This window comes from Cryptomeria japonica, chromosome 8, assembly GCF_030272615.1.
Source record: "Cryptomeria japonica chromosome 8, Sugi_1.0, whole genome shotgun sequence".
In the NCBI taxonomy this organism is placed as follows: Eukaryota; Viridiplantae; Streptophyta; class Pinopsida; order Cupressales; family Cupressaceae; genus Cryptomeria; species Cryptomeria japonica.
Window position 1 is genome coordinate 509,098,095 of NC_081412.1, and position 21,347 is coordinate 509,119,441.

The window sequence follows — 21,347 nt, forward strand, 5'->3', positions numbered from 1 at the left end:
TATAATTCTATTATTTTATTTCACTAAGAAAAAAATGTATAATATATATGACAAATCTCATATAGATTATTGAGTAGTTATTTTATGAAATGGAAGGCCTTAAAGATATTAATGTAATGGTTTGAGTATATCCCATATGCTACATTAGATAGTGAGGTCTACATGATCCAAAATATCATCTATAACAAAAATAAAATTTCACAAGAGAGAAGCAAGGGAACGTTATGTTATCAAACAATTGATTAAATGAAAACAAGATGATACAATATATATAATGATAGAAATTATTGTATATAAAATAGGCTAAAAAATAGGATTGATTATAATCATGAAATTTATATTATTTTTTTCAAACGAGACACTAAAATTTAGTGTCTTAAGTAAACTAATGTAAACAAGATAGAAATTGACTTAGATAAAAACTAGTCATGTGATAAACCTTGTTCATACAGATATATTTGATTAAGTTCAAATTAAAAATAATGATAAAAGATGCAATGATGTAGGGTTGCATCCTTGTTAGAAGGCCATGTTAGGTTACATATTACAAGTGATTATTTCAAAACCATGGTAAAGGAGTAAAATAAATAGATTGAAACCTATTTAAAAAATTGGAATGAAATTTCATACATATAGAATTGATAGCATGTAAGATTTGATAATGAAAACTAGAGAAACCAACAATTATCTACAACCAAAATAACCTTCCACACAAGAGATAAAAAATATGAGGACTATAACTATCTTAATCCTATGGATTTAAACATAAAAATTAAATCCATTGTGTACACTAAATTTTACTTAATTTAATAGGATCTAAATGGTAGCCTAATAGGTAATATATCGCACTGAAACTAGCACTATATATGTTAAGTCAAATTACACTATGAATGATCTTCCAACAAATTGATCTCCTTATGACTTAATAGTTGATGTAATCTCTAAATTAGAATGGAAGGATGTGATAATAGAAAATGCACCATTAATCAATAGTTTGTAGGTAAAATCATAGCCAACTATCTAATCTTCCTTAGATCATCTAGCTCAATGAATAGTTGATGTAATCTCTAAGTTATAATGGATGTATATGAGAATATTAAATGCACCATTAATCAATAGATTGTAGGTAAAATTGTAGCCTACTATATAATCTTTCTTAGATCATATAGCTCAATCAAATCTTAGGTAATAAAGGAGACATGCTAGAATTGTTATTGCATCATTGGCTAATTGAGTCTAGCTTATTGTTGGAATAGTATAACTAACCAATATTCATTGGATCCTATAGTTAAAACAACTTTTGATTTACAAAGTAGACATGTTTAAATTAAAATTGCATAATTATTGTCCATAAACATGTTAGATTGACACTATAAAGACTGAGTACTTCTTCTTACAAATCCTCTTGATTATATATTAAACTTATCATATAGTACTTATAATGTTGTATACTCTCACAATCCATAAATAATATCATTATGGTATGCTCCTACCTATTGATGAGTTTTTCAATCCAACAAACTTAATTAGAATTAACAAAAATCTACTTCTATTAAAAATATTGTCAATATTAGTAATTAATCAACTCCAAGGTATTTTGGAGTAGTAGAGTAGTGTATTTAATATGTTTTCAAGTGACCTAATACTTTTCATCGGCAAACTAGATAAAAAAATATCATAAATCTAGAGAGTATATTTTTTTATTTATTACAATAATAAATATACATTTGATCTCTATTATCAAATATGTGAATGAATTTGACATTTTCAAATAAATTGCCACTAACCTATAATTAATCTATTCTTAATTCAACATAAATCTAAACATAATCATTATATATACAAATCAATCTAATTAAATCTAATATCTAACCAATATTTCCAATTGCTAACACCCTTTGATCTCCCCAAGAAAAAATCTAAAATGAGTACTGGCATATAACTATAATATACCCTACTTTGATTCTACACCTAACCCTAGAAAGAAGCACATTCAAGAAGTCACTAAGTTATTCAACCTCTAATACTCAAACATTAACATTATGACAATTATCTTTGAAAGAGACTGACTAAAAAGTATATATACATTCAAATTAAAAAGATAAAATAATAATCTGGCATCATCCAAAGAGATTGTAAGCATACAAACATACAAATTAAAATAATAGAAAATTAAGTTGAAAAGAATATCTTAAGATCATCCATAGACTAAGCAAACAAAAAGAATAATTGAAAGCCAAAATAAGTATTAAATGCAATAAATTAGTATTTTCTATCATCTTGGTAAATGGGCTCTTGCTTATCCTAGAACACATCTACTCCCTTACGTTATCTCGGGGCTGTATTTTAATCCATAGATTCCAATACCTCATGGCGTTCGTCACTATCCTTTTTTTGATTATTTATTATAAATCTATTCCCTTCTAAGTTTATAAGTATAATTTTAAAAAGATTGATTAAATCAGAAATAATTTATTGGTTTGTCATCGACAATAAGCAATTTTGAGGTATTATTGGCATGTTGAAGTTCATATTACGTAGGCACTCTCCTCTTAATAATAAATTTAATCACAATAATCTCCATTTAAATAAACCAAGAAAAAAAAATATTCATTTAAATAAATTAAATCGATAAAGAAATTAGATATAAATATTTATAATTTTTTATTAAATGATTTAATCAAAATATAGTACTTTTGGTTGCTTCACATCTAATAGATATAAATTATTAGATTATCTCATATTATTGTTATAGTAGAATACTCCAATTTCATAATATTGTAAAAAGTTTGACTTAATTTTTTTGTTGTGTAATGAAAAACTTATAATTCTAAGACATTATTCAAATAAGCTACATTTCTCAATATTTTACATACTCTTTCCGAACTATAAATCTCATTTGATATTGATTGTGTATGATTGATACATCTATATTTCTTAGTATAGGTTATAGATCATTTAGAAACAAATATATTAAAAAAAATATATCATATTTAGGAAATAAAGAACAACTTTATATGATACATAATCCTTAGCAAATACCAAACCTTCTTATATAAGTTAAAGATATAAAATTGTTACGTGTACAAGCTTTTTTAATCTCAAATGAGGCTATATTTTTTAATTATATGTTAAAGATCTAAATAATTCTCTCCAACATGTTTTTAAAGTCGTTATTAATAAAATATGCTATTGCCACCTTCCACGTACCATGGAATGAGAGATAAAGAAGGTTATTTATTCATGTTTTAAAAATAAACCTTTAGGCCTAGATAGACTACTTACTATTTTCTAAAATAAAAAATGTGAGGTTCTCAAGTTATATTTGCTTGGTGTAGGAGGAACCAAAAATTTACCAATTATTTTTGTTTGTGATTGAGGGAAAAATGGGTTTTTACAGGGACCTGAAACCATAGTTTACAAGAAAAATAAAATATTCAAACAAAGTTCACTATGAAAATAAAGTTGCATAAAATACAAAAAGGACATCAGCAACGAGCCAAAAATCAATGAAAAGCAAACACCAGAAAGACAAAGATAACCTAAGGACTTTAAGGTATCAATAATCTTAGCTTCAAGGTTATTCATCTCTTGAGCCACTTTCTTCAGCTCCTAGATCTCCTAAGGCGCAGAATACGATTTTCTCTTCAGGTTGGATCTAGTCTTCTTTGAGGGGTTGGAGTCCTCTTTCTGGCTTTTGTCTTTATTAGCTTCCAAGTCAACAAATAGGGTCCCCTGTTGGTTATTTTCTATCTTTTCCACCAAGGTACTCATAGTAGTAGCACAATTCTTCACAATTATGTGGCTTTGCTTCATGATGAAATTCATAGTTTCTCAGATTTTGCCAATTTCCCCTTTCATATGCTTTATCTTTTTATTGTTCTCCTTCTTCCTCTTATCCATGAGCTCGACCTTTCTTTGAAGGAACTCAACCATCGATGTATTTTCTTCCTCAGCCCACAAAACCCGAACAACATTATGAGGCAACCCTTTAGCTTCCATCTCATCCGGCTTACTAGAGACAAACTTGTTCTTGATGCTAAGTTCCTTTATCTCATGAAAAACCCACTTAATAATCCTAAAGTAGTCAACTGGCCCATTTCTTTCTATTGCCAGTATGTTGTCAATAAATTCCCAGTCAGGCTTGAAGTTGTGGTCTTCAAGTTTGAGATCTCCATGGAATCTGGGTCTATTTTCTCTGTCAGTGGGAGGGTAAGAGGTACGGGAGCCATTAGTGGAATCAAGAGCATCAGAGGAACCCACAGGAGAATCCTTAGAATAAGAAACCAACTTTTTCTTGGGTTGGTATTTCTCTTAGTTTTTTAGCTTTTTGAGTAGTACTAGAGAGGTTTTCATAGTAGAGGATTTTTTACCCGAAGGCTTTCTCTATGAGGTTTTCTTCAACACATTCTTGGAGGTGGGGAGGCTCTTCCTCTTCCCATTCAATTTACCATTCACCTTCATCCTCAAACACACTAACATCAGTATTATAACCTTTTGAGGCCAAAGCTGAAACGGGGTTAGACAAGGCCGACATATTTTTAAAATGCTCATTGATTAACTAAATAAGACTAGTATGCAGGATAGGATTATTCCTAGCGATTTTTGATGTTTCTTAATACTATGTTTCAAAGAGAAAAACAAGTAGTAAGGAAATTAAATTCTCATCTTGTGTCAAAAATGATTGAGGAGGAAAAAATGGTAGCCATAGAATTTGGTAAATCTACCATCCACCATGATATATTCCTTGATAAATCTAAGAACCTCCCTCCATAGTATCTTTACCTTCCCAACATCAAAATAACTATTAAATTTTTTGACCAACGCCTCCCTTTCCTCACCAATTTTGGGAAATTTGATGACCGCTTCATCCAAAAACTTTATATCATGACAAAATTTCACCTCCTCTATGGAAAGCTCATTACTTTCCCCAATGAGATTCTAATCAATCTTCACCTTCCTCCCAGAGAGAACAATTCCTTCATCCTTCCATGTTTTAGCAAAATACTCTATAATTTTTGGGTGAGTGCCATGGAGCTTCTAGAGGAAAGGACTTAGCTCCCCCCACTCAATATGCCTAAAAGAAATCTAGGGCAACCCATTAAGACTAGGGGCCTTTATACGAGATAAGAGAAGAGACCACATTTTTCACTTAATCATAAGAGAAGATGTTTTTGAGGGCCACCAGATCAAATTGAGAGAAAGGGTTTGGGATAACCTAAATAAGTTTCTTGGAGACATGATAATAAAAGGGATCTCAAGTGTAAGAAGGATTAAGGAGATTCCTAAAGAAGACAACACCATTCCTATAGATCTCAATATCTTGAGAGAAGACTAATCCATCAACCCCAATAAGTTTAGATATCCTATTCCTCTTGTTACTAAGTGTATATTGGTGAAAGAATTTAGTATTCCATCTCCTTCTTTCATCTATTGAATTTTAGATAGATCTTCTTCTTAAAACCTTCTTTTCTTTTCAATTTAGATTGTGACGATCACATAGGAGAATTACTTCTTTTGATGTGAGCTCAGTTGAAGCCCACATCAATTCTATTTCATCATGCATAAACAAAATTTATTCCTTTACAACCTTTTTTGGGGTGAAAATATTTCAAAGAGAATGGATTTTCAACTCATTAAGTGTATCCTAATTCATTTAATTTTATTAACTATTCTAAATATGATTGTACCCTATATCTCAAAAGCTCGCCAATGATCCTACAAATATTTGAGGTAATTGTGATGGGTTCACACTAATTCAAATCTAAAGGGATACCTATAGAGGGATGAACTTGAAGTAAATTAAGGATGATATAACAACTATTTGAGCCAAAATGAACCAATGAGGAACAGTGACCTTGATTAATAAAATTACAAGAAGAAGAGATAAGACATCGATCATTACAAACCTAGATGAGGCTTTCACCAATTCTCTTGATGGACCATGTAAAATTTTTCCCTTCTAATTCAAGGTCAAGTAAACCTCCTCGATTGAGAAGCTAATGGAGATACCGCATGCTATCTAAAAAAGTTATTAGGCCCTCCATTTTCTTAGAGGAGTAAAAGGGAGAATTAAAGTCTCTCATGAAAATCCAATCGACATCCTAGAAGGTAACTCTAAGTCCTAGAAGAGAAGACCAGAGAACCCTAAAAGCCTGATTATTGTTGGAGAACTCACTCCATCCTATTGATGCATTATAGACGAAAATGTTAAGAATGTGTTTATCTTGAGCAGAGAATAAACTATCAAATTATGAGGTTTCCATAACATAGCTAATCACATAAAGGCCCCAATAGTATCAACAACTATCAAATTAGAGAAAGGACAAATATATGTTACCACTTTAACAAAGGTATCAACACTCACTTTGGTTTCTTAGAGGAGAAATGTTAGGTTTCAACTCTTTTATGATATTTTTAACAATATTCTTCTTTTGGGGGCTATTTAATGCCCCTATATTCCATGAGAAGATAATAATTTTTTAGATATTTGGGAGACAAGATGTTATATTGTGCTTTGTATTTTTTGGTCACATCTCTGAATACGTTCTTTTGTCTAGTGTCTTTGTTTGTCTTCTAGTATAGTTTCAAATCATTCCCCATATCAACCATCTATCTCAAACTCTTGAGAGAGGAATAATATGTGGAAGGGCTCCAGATAATTTAAAAATGGGTCTAGTAGAACTTGTTGGACGAGAGGAAGGATGGAGAATGTTAGTAGTGGAAAGGTCTACCTTATAAAGGACCACTCCAAGATGATCTTGAACTAGGACATCTAATTGAGGTCCAAAATAAATGAGGTCCACTACCACTATTACCAAAGAAGAGGGTGGGGAAAAGGGGTAATCAATGAGAGGGGTTGAGTACCTAGGACAACAAAAATTCAAGGAATAAATAGAATTAACTAAAGAGGCCACATCGATCAAGGCCGAATAAATAGGAGGAGAAGATAACACATCTGAATAACTACTGGGAAGGATGCAAAGTAAAATCTTCAAGAACATAAGAGTAAACGGTGGGTGGAAACATATTTGAGGCTAAATCCCCAATAAGGTATGAATAGGAATCCATAGGATTGTTCTAAACAAAGGCGAGAAGGGAACCATTTGCCACCACCTCTCAGGGAGGGAGAACTAAGGTTGAATCTATCATAATAATAGATGATTCAATATCTCTAGGAGACACTGAGAAAGCTATAAAACATTTATCTTTCAAGTGATAGGGAGGGGGATCCTTATGATAAAATAGATTTAGGGAAAACATGACTAAGGTGACTATAGATGAATAGTTCTAACACAATAGAGTATAACTTTTGAATTGTAGTATTTGGGTTGATGACCCTAGATGTGATTTCACCAATACTAAATATAGAATAATCATGTGATGTTCAATGCTAAAATAGAAATGAGAAAATATTAACCTAGTTAGTGATTTAGTTATAGCATCGTTGGGGAGGTACTAAGAAAAAGGGTTGGTGATCCTAGCAGTGATCTCCTCATCCCTAAATTCCAATGGGAGACCCAACAGATGAACCAAATTTTGGATGACACTGAAGATGAATCAACAAGAAAAAATCTAGCTACAACTTACACAAAATTAGAATATGTTTACTAAAGAAGTAGGTACAAGAAGTGAGAACAAGAAAGCATTCTTGTTTGAGAGAAAAAGTGAAAAAAATATATCCCTTTAGGATAAGTAGACATAAAGAAGATTCCTTTGATGATCTAGTGAGAAGAAGCCAATTTTTTAACAACAACATTTTGAGGTATCTACCAAATAAATTTCCAACCAAAGTATTCTCCATGTTTTCCATGGAATAATCAAGAGAGGAATCCTTTCTTTTAATAGTCATTACAACCTTTTAATGCTCAATATTGACCCCATTAATGTATATGTAATGGCAACTTTTGAAAATTTCTTTCCACAACAACAAAGAGTCCAAAACCTTTGGAATATTGAGAGAAGGGTAGGACACAGTTACCTTTTTGTAGGGGCTAACAACATGTGCTTTATCTAGGCCATTGATCATCAGATCAAAATGATGGGAGTTTTATAAGGAGGATACTCTTACCTTCATCTAGGAAGGCACATCATCTAAGTTGTTGATCTCTGGTTCAGGGTGACAAGGAGCCTACTAATCGAAACATGGGATTTGAACCACTTCACATGATCCAACATTGATTATTGGCACTACCAAAAGAATAATCATGTGAAAGAAACTATTTGCTGAGAGTAACTTTCTTCCTAGAATTGAAAATAGGGTATTCCCACCCACCATTCACAAAACTCATTTTAAACTATTAGATGACCTATTATTTTTTGCATTCAGTATGATATGCAATTGAATGAAAAATTATTAAATATAAAAAAAATATCATCAACTGATTTTATTCATTATTTTTAATTGAAATGGAAGAATGTAGATTAAATTTTATTCATAATGATCCTTTTGTTTGCTAGGTAAGAGGCTGAAGCTGGTTGCTTTTTTACTAGAGCTTTGAACCAGTGGAGTCACAGAGGGGGACCTCATCCTTGAACACATTTGTGAGGTATTAACACCTCCAATTTTTTGTTTCGGGAATCATCCCTCCTTATCACTCCATACACCTTATCGCTCCTAACACCTTATTGCTCCACTCCTCATCACTCCACTCAAATCCCTTTTCATTCTATTTGTGTTCTCCTTCTTACCTCCCCACTAGTACAAATCCCTTATCTCTCCATCACACCACATTCATCATCATAACATATCGTACATAGTCGGTGTGTCTACTATGACATCTACTATAATCATCTCTAGGTTGCATCTTTCAATGCTCTTTGATATGTACAAACATCACTACCCACAAATCTTAGACTATACGAAGTAGGTTGGACGCAAGATCGATCCCAAGGTCTCCCATGAGGCGGGGCAGTAAAAAACTACTGCACTATGTGGTTATCCCCTTATTATTAATGATCCTTGATAAATAGATGTTTAATGCTTTTAAAAATGGTTTGTTATAGAAATTAACTATTCACGATATGTGATGTTTCATTTTTCCTTCTCATGTTAGGTAGAAATAAGTAGGATGTCACTCCTCTTATTTCTATATTCTTCCTCCCTATGTTAGTTGGAATGCTTGATTCCAATTGTGCATTCATATTCCATGTTTAGTGTGTAAGGATAACTTGGGTGTCATATTTTTGTTTACAACCACATGTTTGTCTTCTAGTATAGAGTTATGATTGCAAAGGTTCCATATGATAAGGTTAGGTTGATAATGAAAAATATGTAAAATAGGAATATAGATACAATATTTCAATACACTTTTAGATCTCATTTATCCTTAGTTGATGTAACATGATTTATTGAAGATTTTAATATTTGAGAAACTTGTTATATATAATTTTTTGTGATCTTTTGATATTGAATTAAAAACTGGTAATTATATATGTAACATTTATTTATATAATAATTTGATCCATCCACGTTTAGGATTTTTCCTATGTTTTAGAACCATATAATGGTTATAATTTTCTTTGAAATTGAAAAAATAATTTATACTAAAAAGTTATGATTATGAAGAGTCCTAAATTAATTTTTTAGTGCAAATGAACGATTAAATATTTGACATATTATGCTACATGAAAATGTATTTATAGAAATTAATTATTATGCATATTGTCTCATTTTTTAAAATTAGAAGTTGTCTATGATTGGATGTTTAATTTTTACATTTAGCATAAATAAAAAATTATAAATTCATATTAATATGTTTTATTTATGACATGCATTCTTAATATGGATATCTTATTAGTTTGGGATTATGTTTTATTTCTTGTTTGTTGTCACCATTTTTTATTTATTCATACCCTTGGTTGTGCCTAGTTATTCTCTAGTGAGACTTAGGTCAATGGTCACATCTCCCTATGATTAATCGCTCATGGTTGCTCTTATGAAGGTTTGTAGGCATTGAGTCTATTCCCTAGGTATTTGTTAGTAGTCATGAATGTAAAAGAGTTGTTAATGTTATTCCTTGATGTCCATGTAAGTCTTTTCTAGGTGTTTATTTGTTCGCATGTATCGCACTTTAATGTCATCATGCACCTTTTAGTGTCACCATCTATTTGGACCATGATATTTTGTTATGTTGATAACATCATGTGTGTGAGGGTGAGATTTCAAAATGTTTGTTTGTATTCAACCAAAAAAAGTACATTCACCATATTGACGTAATACTTATTCTGTTACACCTACAATAAATTATAATTATATTATAAAATAATTAAAATATATGTATGGAATATAGGGATCACCTTATGCAAATTTTCTACAACCTTTAGTACCATTCTAAGTATGCATGTTTGACAAAAATGCTATTACAAAAATAATAACCTAAATTATTCATTTTATTTTCCTGATGCAACATCACTTGACTAGGAGTCTATTGCACCATACATCGCATGTAAGATTTTTGTCATCACAAAGACCCAAAAACTATAATTTTTTTTTTGAATTAATATTAATTTAAAATCATAAATTTTAAATAAACATTTATTTACTCAAATCATTTTGTTAAATAAATAACTTGAATTCATGATTCTAAATACTAATTAGTTTGAGTAAATATTATATGACAATCAAAATGAACTAAATTTTAAAATTTTAATAAATAATTGTTGTATCCTAATTATATTGTTTTTAAAATTTCCTTAAATTCTAGTCTTATTTAAAGTAAGATACTATGAAGGATATTGCACACAATATATTTAAGAAATAATAGGAATGACATGCATAAGAGACATGAGTGGGAACAGGGGAGGTATTTCCTCTCAGATGATGGTTTTGCCTGCTGAAGGGGACAATGATCTGGGAGGCGATGATGAAGATGATGGAATTTTTTCCCTAGAGCATTGGTTTATTGTTCTCATTGGAGGCTGGAGCTTTTTTTTGGATTAGAGGTTTGCTGATATTGCCTCTCTGGAGCCAACATTTGGGCCTTTGGTTTTCAGATCTACCTTCTTGTGTAAGTTGTTGGCCGTCCATTTGGTGGATGATTTGGTTGTGGTGGGTCAAGTTCTTTCCCATATTACATTCCCATTCTTGATGTCTGTAGAGGGAGTGAGGGTGTTTGTTTCTTGATTGCTTGTGTTGTGTTGTGGCTGGCTCTACCTCCAGGTGTTGTTTTTTCTTTGGGCGTGGTGCGCGGTCCCTTTATTCTCTTGGCTTTTCTCGGTTCTTTTTTAGAAAAGGTTTTTTTGAGGCAGATCGCCTAGTTTTTTGGTGTTCTTTTGGTGATGGGTTTCTCTCTTGTTGAGGTGGAGAGGGTTTTTATATGTAGAATGAACAAAGGTGTTTCTTGGCTTTTGGTCTGCCTTCCTCCTAGTCTTATTGAGGTGACCCAGTTTCCTTTTGAGTTGGATATTTGGAGTGCAGGGGTGGTTTGAAGTCTTCTTGCAATGAGTGGACTTCATTGGTTGTTGGCTTTCTTCCTTCATTATCCTTTTGAGGTGGATGTCTCTTCTATTTAGGCGAGGAGGAGTGAATGAGTTTTTTGAGTTTTGTCTACAATGTTGCTAGTGGAGTTTGTCTTTTTTCTCTCTCTTTCATTCTCTCACACATTGGTTTGGGTTCCTTGTCGGTTCCTAGTTTCCCTCTATGTTTTATGGGTTGTGGGAGCCCTTGAAAACCCTCATGCTCTCTTTTGGGAAAGCTTTTGGTTACCCTCCTTTTTTTCTTATGCCTAGATGGTTCTTTTTAGCTATCATTCTTTGATCTGGGTTGCCATTGGGTGTGGAAATCTCTAGTTTTCCACTATTTCTAGTTGTGGAAGCTTGGTTTTTTCTAGTGGTTGGTGGGTGGTCTTTGGGCCCTTCCTATTCTTTAATTTTTGGATAAGGGTTGTTTCACCTAGTCCTAGTTGTGGGAGCTTTGTTAGTCACATTGACATGCTGGATGCTAGCAATTTTCAAGGGCCCAAGATGGCCAGTTGTTGTTATTTTACAAGGATAGGTTTTGCTGTGGGAAGCATGAAGACTTTGTTTAAGTTTAAGGGAGCTTGGGAAAACCCTTCTTTGTTGGTTCTGGGAGCCAATTTAAAACCCAAGATGATGGTCAGGGGAGCCTTTCAAAACTCCAAGTCTGGTGGTTAAGGGTGTTTGTCCCTTGGGTTTGTCTTAGGGATTGATATTTTCAGTCCTTCTTTTCACTACTGTTGTTTTTTTAATGACCAATCTTTTTAGCAATGATGTATTGGGGGTTCCAGATCTTGTCAAAATTTCAGGGTTTTGGGTCCCTTCAAAACCTGTGGGGTTTCAAGTCCCCTAAAAACCTATTTATCATTATCAAAAACATATCTAACACATAATATTACTCAATATATACTTATTTAATAATCAACCATTTAATAACATTAACTATAATAATCATAATAACAAATAAAAACTCATTTATCTAAACCTATGTTCTTAATTAAAAGGAAAAAATAAATTTAGCTATTAAACTAAGTGAACAGTAAGATTAGCCATGAAAATTCATCGTAACATAACGTTCCATCGTTGGTGATTTTAACGAGATATTCAAGTTGTATAAATTATCATCTCAAATCAAGATAGATTGTCGATTAATACTACTTCCTAGAAACCAAAGAGTGGTTCACGATGTCTCATGCAACTTTCATGTTTTTGCATTTTTTAAGCAATTAATATAGATACATTAGTCCTACCTATTTGGCATTGTTTCTTTAGAAATTGATTTCAGTGATATGTCCAAGCTAGGTCTTAAAATGTGCTATATCTAGGCCGTTGATCATCAAATCAAAATGATGGGATTTTTATAAGGAGGACACTCTTACCTTCATCTAGGAAACCACCTCATCCAAGTCGTTGTTCTCTGGTTCAGGGTGACAAGGAGCCTACTCACTAGAACATGGGATATGACACACTTCACATGATCCAATGTTGATTGTTGACACTATCCAAAGAATCATCATGTGAAAGCACCTATTCGCCGAGAGTAACTTTCTTCCTAGAATTAAAAATAGGGTATTCCCACCCACTATTCACAAAATTTATTTCAAATTATTATATGGCCTACTATTTTTTGCATTCAATATGACATGTAATTGATTGAAAACTTATTAAATATAAAACAATATCATCAACTGATTATTTTCATGATTTTTAATTGAAATAGAAGAATGTATATTAAATTTTATTAATAATGATCATTTTTTTTCTAGGTAAAAGTCCAAAGCAAGTTGCTTTTTCACTAGAGCTTTGAACCAGTTGGGTCACAAAGAGAGACCCTATCCCTAAATACATGTGAGGTATTAACACCTACAATTGTTTGTTTCTTAAATCATCCCTCCTTATCACTCCTAACACCTTATCGCTCCACTCCTCATCACTCCATTCAATCCCGTTGTCACTCCATTAGTGTGCTCCTTCTTACCTCCCCACTAGCTCAAATCCCTTGTTTCTCAATCACACCACATTGATTATCGTGGCATACTATACATAGTTTGTGTTCTACTATGACATCTACTATAATCATCGTTAGGTTGCATATGTCAATGTTGTTTGATATGTGCAAACATCATTTCGTGCAAATCTTAGAATATATGAAGCAGGTTGGAGGCAAGCTCGAGCCCAAGGTCTCCCATGAGGCAAGCTCACAAAAAAAACACTGCACTATGTGGTCATCCCCTTATTATTAATGATCCTTTCTAACTAGATGTTTAATACTTATAAGAATTGTTTATTATAGAAATTAACTATTCAAGGTATGTGATGTTTCATTTTTCCTTCTCATGTTAGGTAAAAATAAGTAGAATGATAGCCCTCTTATTTCTATTTTCTTGCTCCCTATGTTAGTTGGAATGTTTGATTCCAATTGTGCATTCATATTCCATGTTTACTATGTAAGGCTAACTTGGGTGTAATTTTTTTGTTTACAACCACATGTTTGTCTTCTAGTATAGAGTTATGACTACAAAGGTTCCATATGATAAGGTTATGTTGATAATGAAAAAGATGTAAAATAGGAATATAGATACAATATTTCAAAACACTTATAGATCTCATTTATCCTTAGCTAATATATCATGATTTATTAAATATTTTCATATCTGAGAAACTTGTAATATATAATTTTTTTGTGATCTTTTGATATTGAATTAAAAAGTGTTAATTATATATGTAACATTTATTTATATAATAATGTGATCCATCCATGTTTAGGACTTTTCCTATGTTTTAGAACCATATAATGGTTATAATTTTCTTTGAAATTGAAGAAGAATTTAAAATAAAATGTTATGATTGTGAAGAGTCCTAAATTAATTTTTCAGTGCAAATGATACAATTAAACATTTTACATATTATGCTATATATAAATGTATATATAGAAATTAACTATTATGCATATTATCTCATTTTTTAAATTAGAAGTTTTTTGTGATTGGATGTTTGATTTTTACATTTAGAACAAATAAAAAATTATAAATTCATATTAATATGTTTTATTTATCACATGTATTCTTAATATGGATATCTTATTCATTTGGGATTATGTTTTATTTCTAGTTTGTTGTGTCCATTTTTTATTTATTCAAACCCTTGGTTGTGCCTAGTTATTCTCTAGTGAGACTTAGGTCAATGGTCATATCTCCTTATGATTAACCGCTCATGGTTGCTCTTATCAAGGTTTGTAGGTGTTGAGTCTATTCCTTGGGTATTTGTTAGTAGTCATGAATGTAAAAGAGTTGTTAATTTATTTCCTTGATGTCCATGTAAGTCTTTTCTAGGTGTTTATATGTTGGCATGTATTGCATTTTAATGTCATCGTGAACCTTTTAGTGTCACCATCTATTTGGACCATGATATTTTATTATGTTGATAACATCAAGTGTGTGAGGGTGAGGTTTCAACATGTTTGTTTGTATTAAACAAAAAAAAGTATGTTCACCATAGTAGTGTAATACTTATTGTGTTACACCTACAATAAATTATAATTATATTATAAAATAGTTAAAATATGCGTATGGAACATAGGGATCACCTTATGTAATTTTTTTGCAACCTTTAGTACCATTCTAAGTATGCATGTTTGACAAAAATCCTATTAGAGAAATAATAACCTAAATTATTCATTTACTTTTCCTGATGCAACATCCCTTGACTAGGATTATATTGCACCATACACCGCATGTAAGATTTTTGTCATCACAAAGACCCAAAAACTATAAAATTATTTTGAATTAATATTAATTTAAAATCATAAATTTTAAATAAACATTTATTTACTCGAATCATTTTGTTAAAGAAATAACTTGAATTTATGATTCTAAATACTAATTACTTTGAGTAAATATTATATGACAATCAAAATCAACTAAATTTTAAAATTCTAATAAATAACTATTGTATCCTAATTATATTGTCTTTAACGTTGCCTTAAATTCTAGTTTTATTTAAAGTAAGATACTATGAAGGATATTGCACACAACATATCTAATAAATAATAGGAATGGCATGCATAAGTGACAGGAGCGAGAACATGGGAGGTATTTCCTCTAGGACGAGGGTTTTGCCTGCTGAAGGGGACAATGATCCGGGAGGGGATGATGAAGATGATGGAATTTTCTCCCTGGACCATTGGTTGTTTTTTCTTGTTGGAGGTTGGAGCTTTTTTCTGCATTGGAGTTTTGCTGATATTGCCTCTTTGGAGCCAACATTTGGGCCTCTAGTTTTCAGATCTGCCTTCTTGTGTAAGTTGTTGGGATTCCTTTTGGTGGTTGATCTGGTTGTGGTGGGTCAAGTTCTTTTGCCATATTATGTTCCGATTCTTGATGTCTGCGAAGGGAGTGGGGGTGTTGGTTTCTTGACTGCTTGTGTGGTGTTGTGGAAGGCTCTGCCCTCGGGTGTTGTTTCTTCTTTGTGGGTGGTCTGCGGTCCCTTAATTCTCTTGGCTTTTTTGGGTTCTTTTTCAGAAAAGGTTCTTTCGACGCAGATCACCTAGCTTTTTGGTGTTCTTTCAGTGATGGGTTTCTCTCCTGTTGAGGTGGAAAGGGTTTTTCTATGTAGAATGAAGAGAGGTGTTTCTTGGCTTTTGGTCTTCCTTCCTCCCAATCTTATTGAGGTGACCCAGTTTCCTTTAAAGGTGGTTATTTGGAGTGGAGGGGTGGTTCGAGTTCTACTTGCAACGAATGGACATCATTGGTTGTTGGCTTCCTTCCTTCCTTATCCTTTTGAGGTGGATGTTGCTTCTATTGAGGCGAGGAGGAGTGAAGGAGTTTTTCGACTTTTGTCTACAATGTTGCTGGTGGAGTTTATCTTTTTTCTATCTCTTTCATTCTCTCATAGATTGGTTTGGGTTCCTTATCGGTTCCCAGTTTCCCTCTTTCTTTTATGGTTGTGGGAGCCCTTGAAAACCCTCATGCTCTCTTTTGGAAAAGGTTTTGGTTACCTTTCTTTTTTTGTTGTGTCGAGATGGTTCTTTTTAGATGTCATTCTTTTATCTAGGTTGCTTTTGGGTGTGGAAACCTCTGGTTTTTCACTGTTTCTGGTTATGGAAGCTTGGTTGTTTCCACTGGTTGGTAGGTGGTCCTTGGGCCCAACCCGTTCTTTAATTTTTGGATAAGGGTTGTTTTGCCTGCTCTTGCTTGTGGGAACTTTGTTAGTCACATTGGCAAGCTAGATGCTAGCAATTTTCAAGGGCCCAAGAAAGTCAGTTGTTGTTTTTTTATAAGGATAGGTTTTGTTGTGGGAAGCATGAAGACTTTGTTTTAGGTTAAGAGAGCATGGGAAAACCCTTCTCTATTTATCCTTATCAAAAACATATCTTATTTAATAGTCAACTATTTAATAACATTAACTATAATAATAATAATAATAATAAAAAATAATTACTCAAATCTAAACCTACGCTCTTAATTAAAAGGAAAAAATAAATTTAACTATTAAACTAAGTGAACAGTAAGAATAGCCGTGAAAATTCATCGTAACACAACGTTCCATCATTTGTGATTTCAACGAGCTGTTAAAATTGTACAAATTGTCGTCTCAAGTCAAGATAGATTATCGATTAATACGTGCTTCTTAGAAACCCAAGATTGGTTCACGATGTGTCATGCAACTTTCATTTTTTTGCATTTTTTAAGCAATTAATATAGATATATCAGTCCCGCCTATTTGGCATTGTTTCTTTAGCAATTGATTTCAGCGATATGTCCAAGCTAGGTCTTAAAATGTCATCTCACGAGAGCCGTTTAAAAAGGAACAAACCTGAACAAGGAATGATAAAACACCTTGATTTCTTCTGTTCTTCTGTTGCAGCAATATAATCAATGTCTCCCTCGCTCCAATTTCCCCTTGAGCCCATTGTATCTGATGCCGATCTTCCCGTAATCGACCTCTCCAAATTTCCACAAGAGTTAGATGATGAAGAACTAAGCCACCTTGGAGATCATCCCATGCTCGCCAAAATAAGAGAGGCTTGCATAGAATGGGGATTTTTCCGTCTCGTCAACCATGGAATTTCAGTAGAGCTTCTGGATAAGGCGCAGAACGTTAGCCGAGGTTTATTGTCCATGCCAATTGAGGCTAAAGAGAGAGCCATGACAACCTGTAATCCATACGATAGTTACCATCGAAAGGATAATTTTGAGACATTCAGTCTTCTCTACTCCTGTAAATCAGAATCTCTAGAACAAATGTGCTTAAAGTTATGGCCTGAAGGGAATCCAAGTTTCTGGTATGTTATTCATGTCCGCTTTTTCTTCCTCTAAAGCTATCTCCTTATCCTATGTCTCATTATTTGAATTCCTTTCTTATCGTTTGGCAGCGAGACGATGGTAACCTACGATCTATGTGCCTCAAATCTCGCGCAAAAAATCAGTAAAATTATTGTTGCAAGCCTTGGATTGGATGCCGTTGCCCTCTACCGTTCTCACTTTGAAAAGTGCATATCAAGATTGCGGTTAAATGGGTATTCATCGCACCAAAAAAGTATCGGTGAGGAGATTCTGGAATCTAATGCAGATCCCGGGTGCCTCACAATACTTTACCAAGATGATGGGGGAGGCCTTGAAATTCGATCTCGGGAAGGCAAATGGTTCCACGTCAAACCTGTGTCTCATTCATTTGTTGTCAATCTTGGGGACTCGCTCAAGGTATGGAATTTTCTCTCTGCCTTCAATTATCATTAAATGTGATTATTATTCCTGTACACCCAAAAAGAATGATGAACGGTGAATATGAGTGCAGGCGTGGACTAATGGCAGATACCGCAGCGCAGAGCATCGCGTTGTTTGGAAAGGGTGGATGGATCGAATGTCTATAGCCTTTTTTACTTCATTTCCAATGGAGACAGAAATCTGGGCGCCTGAGGAACTTGTGGACAACAACAACCCAAGGCGTTACAAGCCTTTCCTCCTCTCGCAACTCCTACATGAGGTTGCACATGGTCAAGAAGACAGAGAGAAAGCTACTGCTCTCGAACGAATCTTTGTAAAATCTACAAGATATTAGTGCCTAATTGGAAGTTTGTAAAATCTACAAGATATTAGTGCCTAATTGGAAGTTTGTAGATGATCAGGTTTTATTTACTTATTTTAAAAAAAATGTGTTGTATGCAATTTCTCCTTTTTGGTATGTTTTCTCTATATATTTGTGTAAACGGTTTGGATCTTATTTCTAGCTGATTTAAAGGCATTTGGAAGCCTCATGAATAGGCTACATGAAGCTTTTCTACATGTGCTTCTTTGGAAGAGCATTGTAATTAAGAATGGCATTTAAACCTAATTAATAGAGCTACAGTTTATGACGACTTGTCTTTAGTGCTTTGCTTATCAATGCACAAACCCTACGAAAGTTGAATAGGGTGTGATGGCTGATGTAAATTTTATTTTAAGCCACGTGTTACTTTCTTTCTTCACAAACATGAGTTTGTCCAAGCCATTAGTATGTGGGTGTTTTATATGGCATGTTGAATTTTGATTGAGGTTATCTCGACCATATATTTTATTTGCATGGAGATATTTAGAATCATCTTTGTGTGGGTTCTTAGTTCCTCCAATGAACATTGATTTTCCTTGAGAATCTTATCTATACATTTTCTTGCAACTTACCAAAGATTGTTGATATATGTATGTAGAAAGGTGTGAGCTCTTTCTTATTGGTGGTGATACCTCTTATTGATAATGGTGTGATCCCTTATGATTGTATGGTTATCTTAATACCATGAGGTTATCTTACAAATTAGGTCATACAATTATTGTTAGGTTATATTTTTTATTGGGTGATTGAAAGAAAATATTTCTGAATATATATGAGGCAATAGATTTTCCTTCATACAATATTCAACATCCATTTGAAATTGGTCAAGAGAGATCTATGAAAAGGGTCCAATTAGGTGAACAACAAATAAAGTGATAAAGATAATGTAGAAAATTGATGTTGTTGTATAGGGTTGATTAATAAAATGAAATCTATCTTGCATGAAAAATTGTTGTTTCTAATTGAGGAATGGTTTTGTGAAGGTTATTGGTTGAGGTTTCTACATTTATCTACACTTCTATTTTTTCCAATATGTGAAGGGTAGAACTTCATGTCATCTATTTGCCATTCCATGTAGTGGTTCATGGATTCAAAGGAGTGTTCATGTCATGCATAACAATAAATTATGTTTTTCTTTGTCTTTTTCACATATCTACATAGGCATTTATTAATTAATGAACTCACATAAAGTTATAAACTTCACAAGGAGGAAATTTATGAAACATTATACCAAGGACAAAAAACAAAACCATTTATCATTATCTTGAAAGAATCTGCCTAAAAGTCATATTACAATGGCAACCTAAAGCACAATGGATGCATTCATCTAGTATCAAATTTAAACAAATATAGTTTCAAAAATAGTATATGTTGGTAGAATTATGCAGGAATAACAAAGATCTCAAAATACATGGCTAGTACCAATAATTTAGGAGATTAATAAAAATATATAATCTGTAGTACAATAGTTGAGATAGATTAATTGAATGGATTAGTAAAGTTGCAATATGATACACAATATATAGCAAGAAAATTGCCAAATGGAATATCAACTACTATCTAGAACCATTGCAAGTGATCAATGCAAAAGTGGACACACCTAAGAAACATTATCCTATAAAGATAACATCAACTATAAATCATATCTAGAAGAAATATTCTAGTAGTAATATTTTATACTTACACACATGTTTAAGTGTAGCTCCATAAATAGGACAACATTTGAGTCCCAATGGCTTTGGATATTTCCAAGAGCCTAACCTACAAACCAAACCTTCATAAATACAAGAAGCTCAACTAGAAAATGAATTGCATTGATGAAAATTGGATGAAGATTATGTAAAAAGTATCCTATATTCATAATAGGAAAGTTGGGATAACCATGGGATCCACATGGAGCAACTAGAATAGATTGAGCAGTTGTCAAAAGAAAAATAATAAATATTCACCTAAGTTTATTTATTGAGGGTTGCATGTTATGAACACGTACTCTAACATCTCCACTTAAGTACAACATAGGGATAATATATAAAGAGATGCATTATGGTTCCTAGCAACATTACTATATTAGGTACCCATTTACAACAATAATGTAATGAACAACAATATCTCATAATTGGAGAAAAGGAGAAAACCATGTGGTAGAAAACTCCTATCCAAAAGAGAGAACATAAATGATAAAAGGAAAAAAGAAAGGAAGGAGGACTCATCAAGACCCCTGAAGGAATACTTCCTTCACCCCTAACATTGATCACAACTAAAGATAGCAAGGAGAGGGAAAAGGTTTAGTGAAGATGTCTACAACCTGTTGCTTCGTAGGCAAATGCTCCAATGAAATTATATCATGTTGAGTGAGTCGCCAAATGAAATGCATGTGGATCTCAATATTCTTAGTTCATTGATGCTCCACTAGGTTGTGATAAATAGGTATGACACTCTGATTATCATACCAAAGTATAGTGGGATGATTAATAGGAAATCCAAACTCAACCATTAATTGTCGAAGCCAAAGAACCTCTTGACTAGCCAATATGGCTCCTCGATACTCATCCTTAGTTGATGATAATGTTATTCTAGTTTGATTATTTCAAGACCAAGAAACCAAACTAGAAACAAGACAAAAAAATGCCAAAGGTAGACCTCTAATTATCAACATCACCAACCTAATTTGATTCAGTGAAGCCCACAATCTCAGTAGCACTTGATGTGTATTGAATGAAAAAATATGTAGTGCCTTTAATGTACCACAATATATGCTTGGATTCCTTCCAATGACTCATGATAATCAGGAGAGAACTAGGACCCAA

The 21,347-nt window shown here is 32.8% G+C and overlaps 1 protein-coding gene across 1 annotated transcript; it reads left to right on the forward strand.

Moving 5' to 3' along the window:
* The first annotated feature begins 17,330 nt into the window (after positions 1–17,330).
* LOC131057194 (2-oxoglutarate-dependent dioxygenase DAO-like) lies at positions 17,331–18,513 on the forward strand. Its single transcript, XM_057991381.2, has 3 exons — positions 17,331–17,737; positions 17,828–18,155; positions 18,250–18,513. The coding sequence occupies exons 1-3, from the start codon at positions 17,331–17,333 to the stop codon at positions 18,511–18,513; spliced, it is 999 nt and encodes a 332-aa protein (XP_057847364.2).
* Positions 18,514–21,347: the final 2,834 nt, after the last annotated feature.

Bases quoted from the DNA above. Each gene is read 5' to 3' on its own strand.
- LOC131057194 (XM_057991381.2), top strand. From the start codon at position 17,331: ATGTCTCCCTCGCTCCAATTTCCCCTTGAGCCCATTGTATCTGATGCC. The intron at 17,738-17,827 runs GTATGTTATTCA...ATCGTTTGGCAG, and splicing joins GAAGGGAATCCAAGTTTCTG to CGAGACGATGGTAACCTACG. The intron at 18,156-18,249 runs GTATGGAATTTT...ATATGAGTGCAG, and splicing joins ATCTTGGGGACTCGCTCAAG to GCGTGGACTAATGGCAGATA.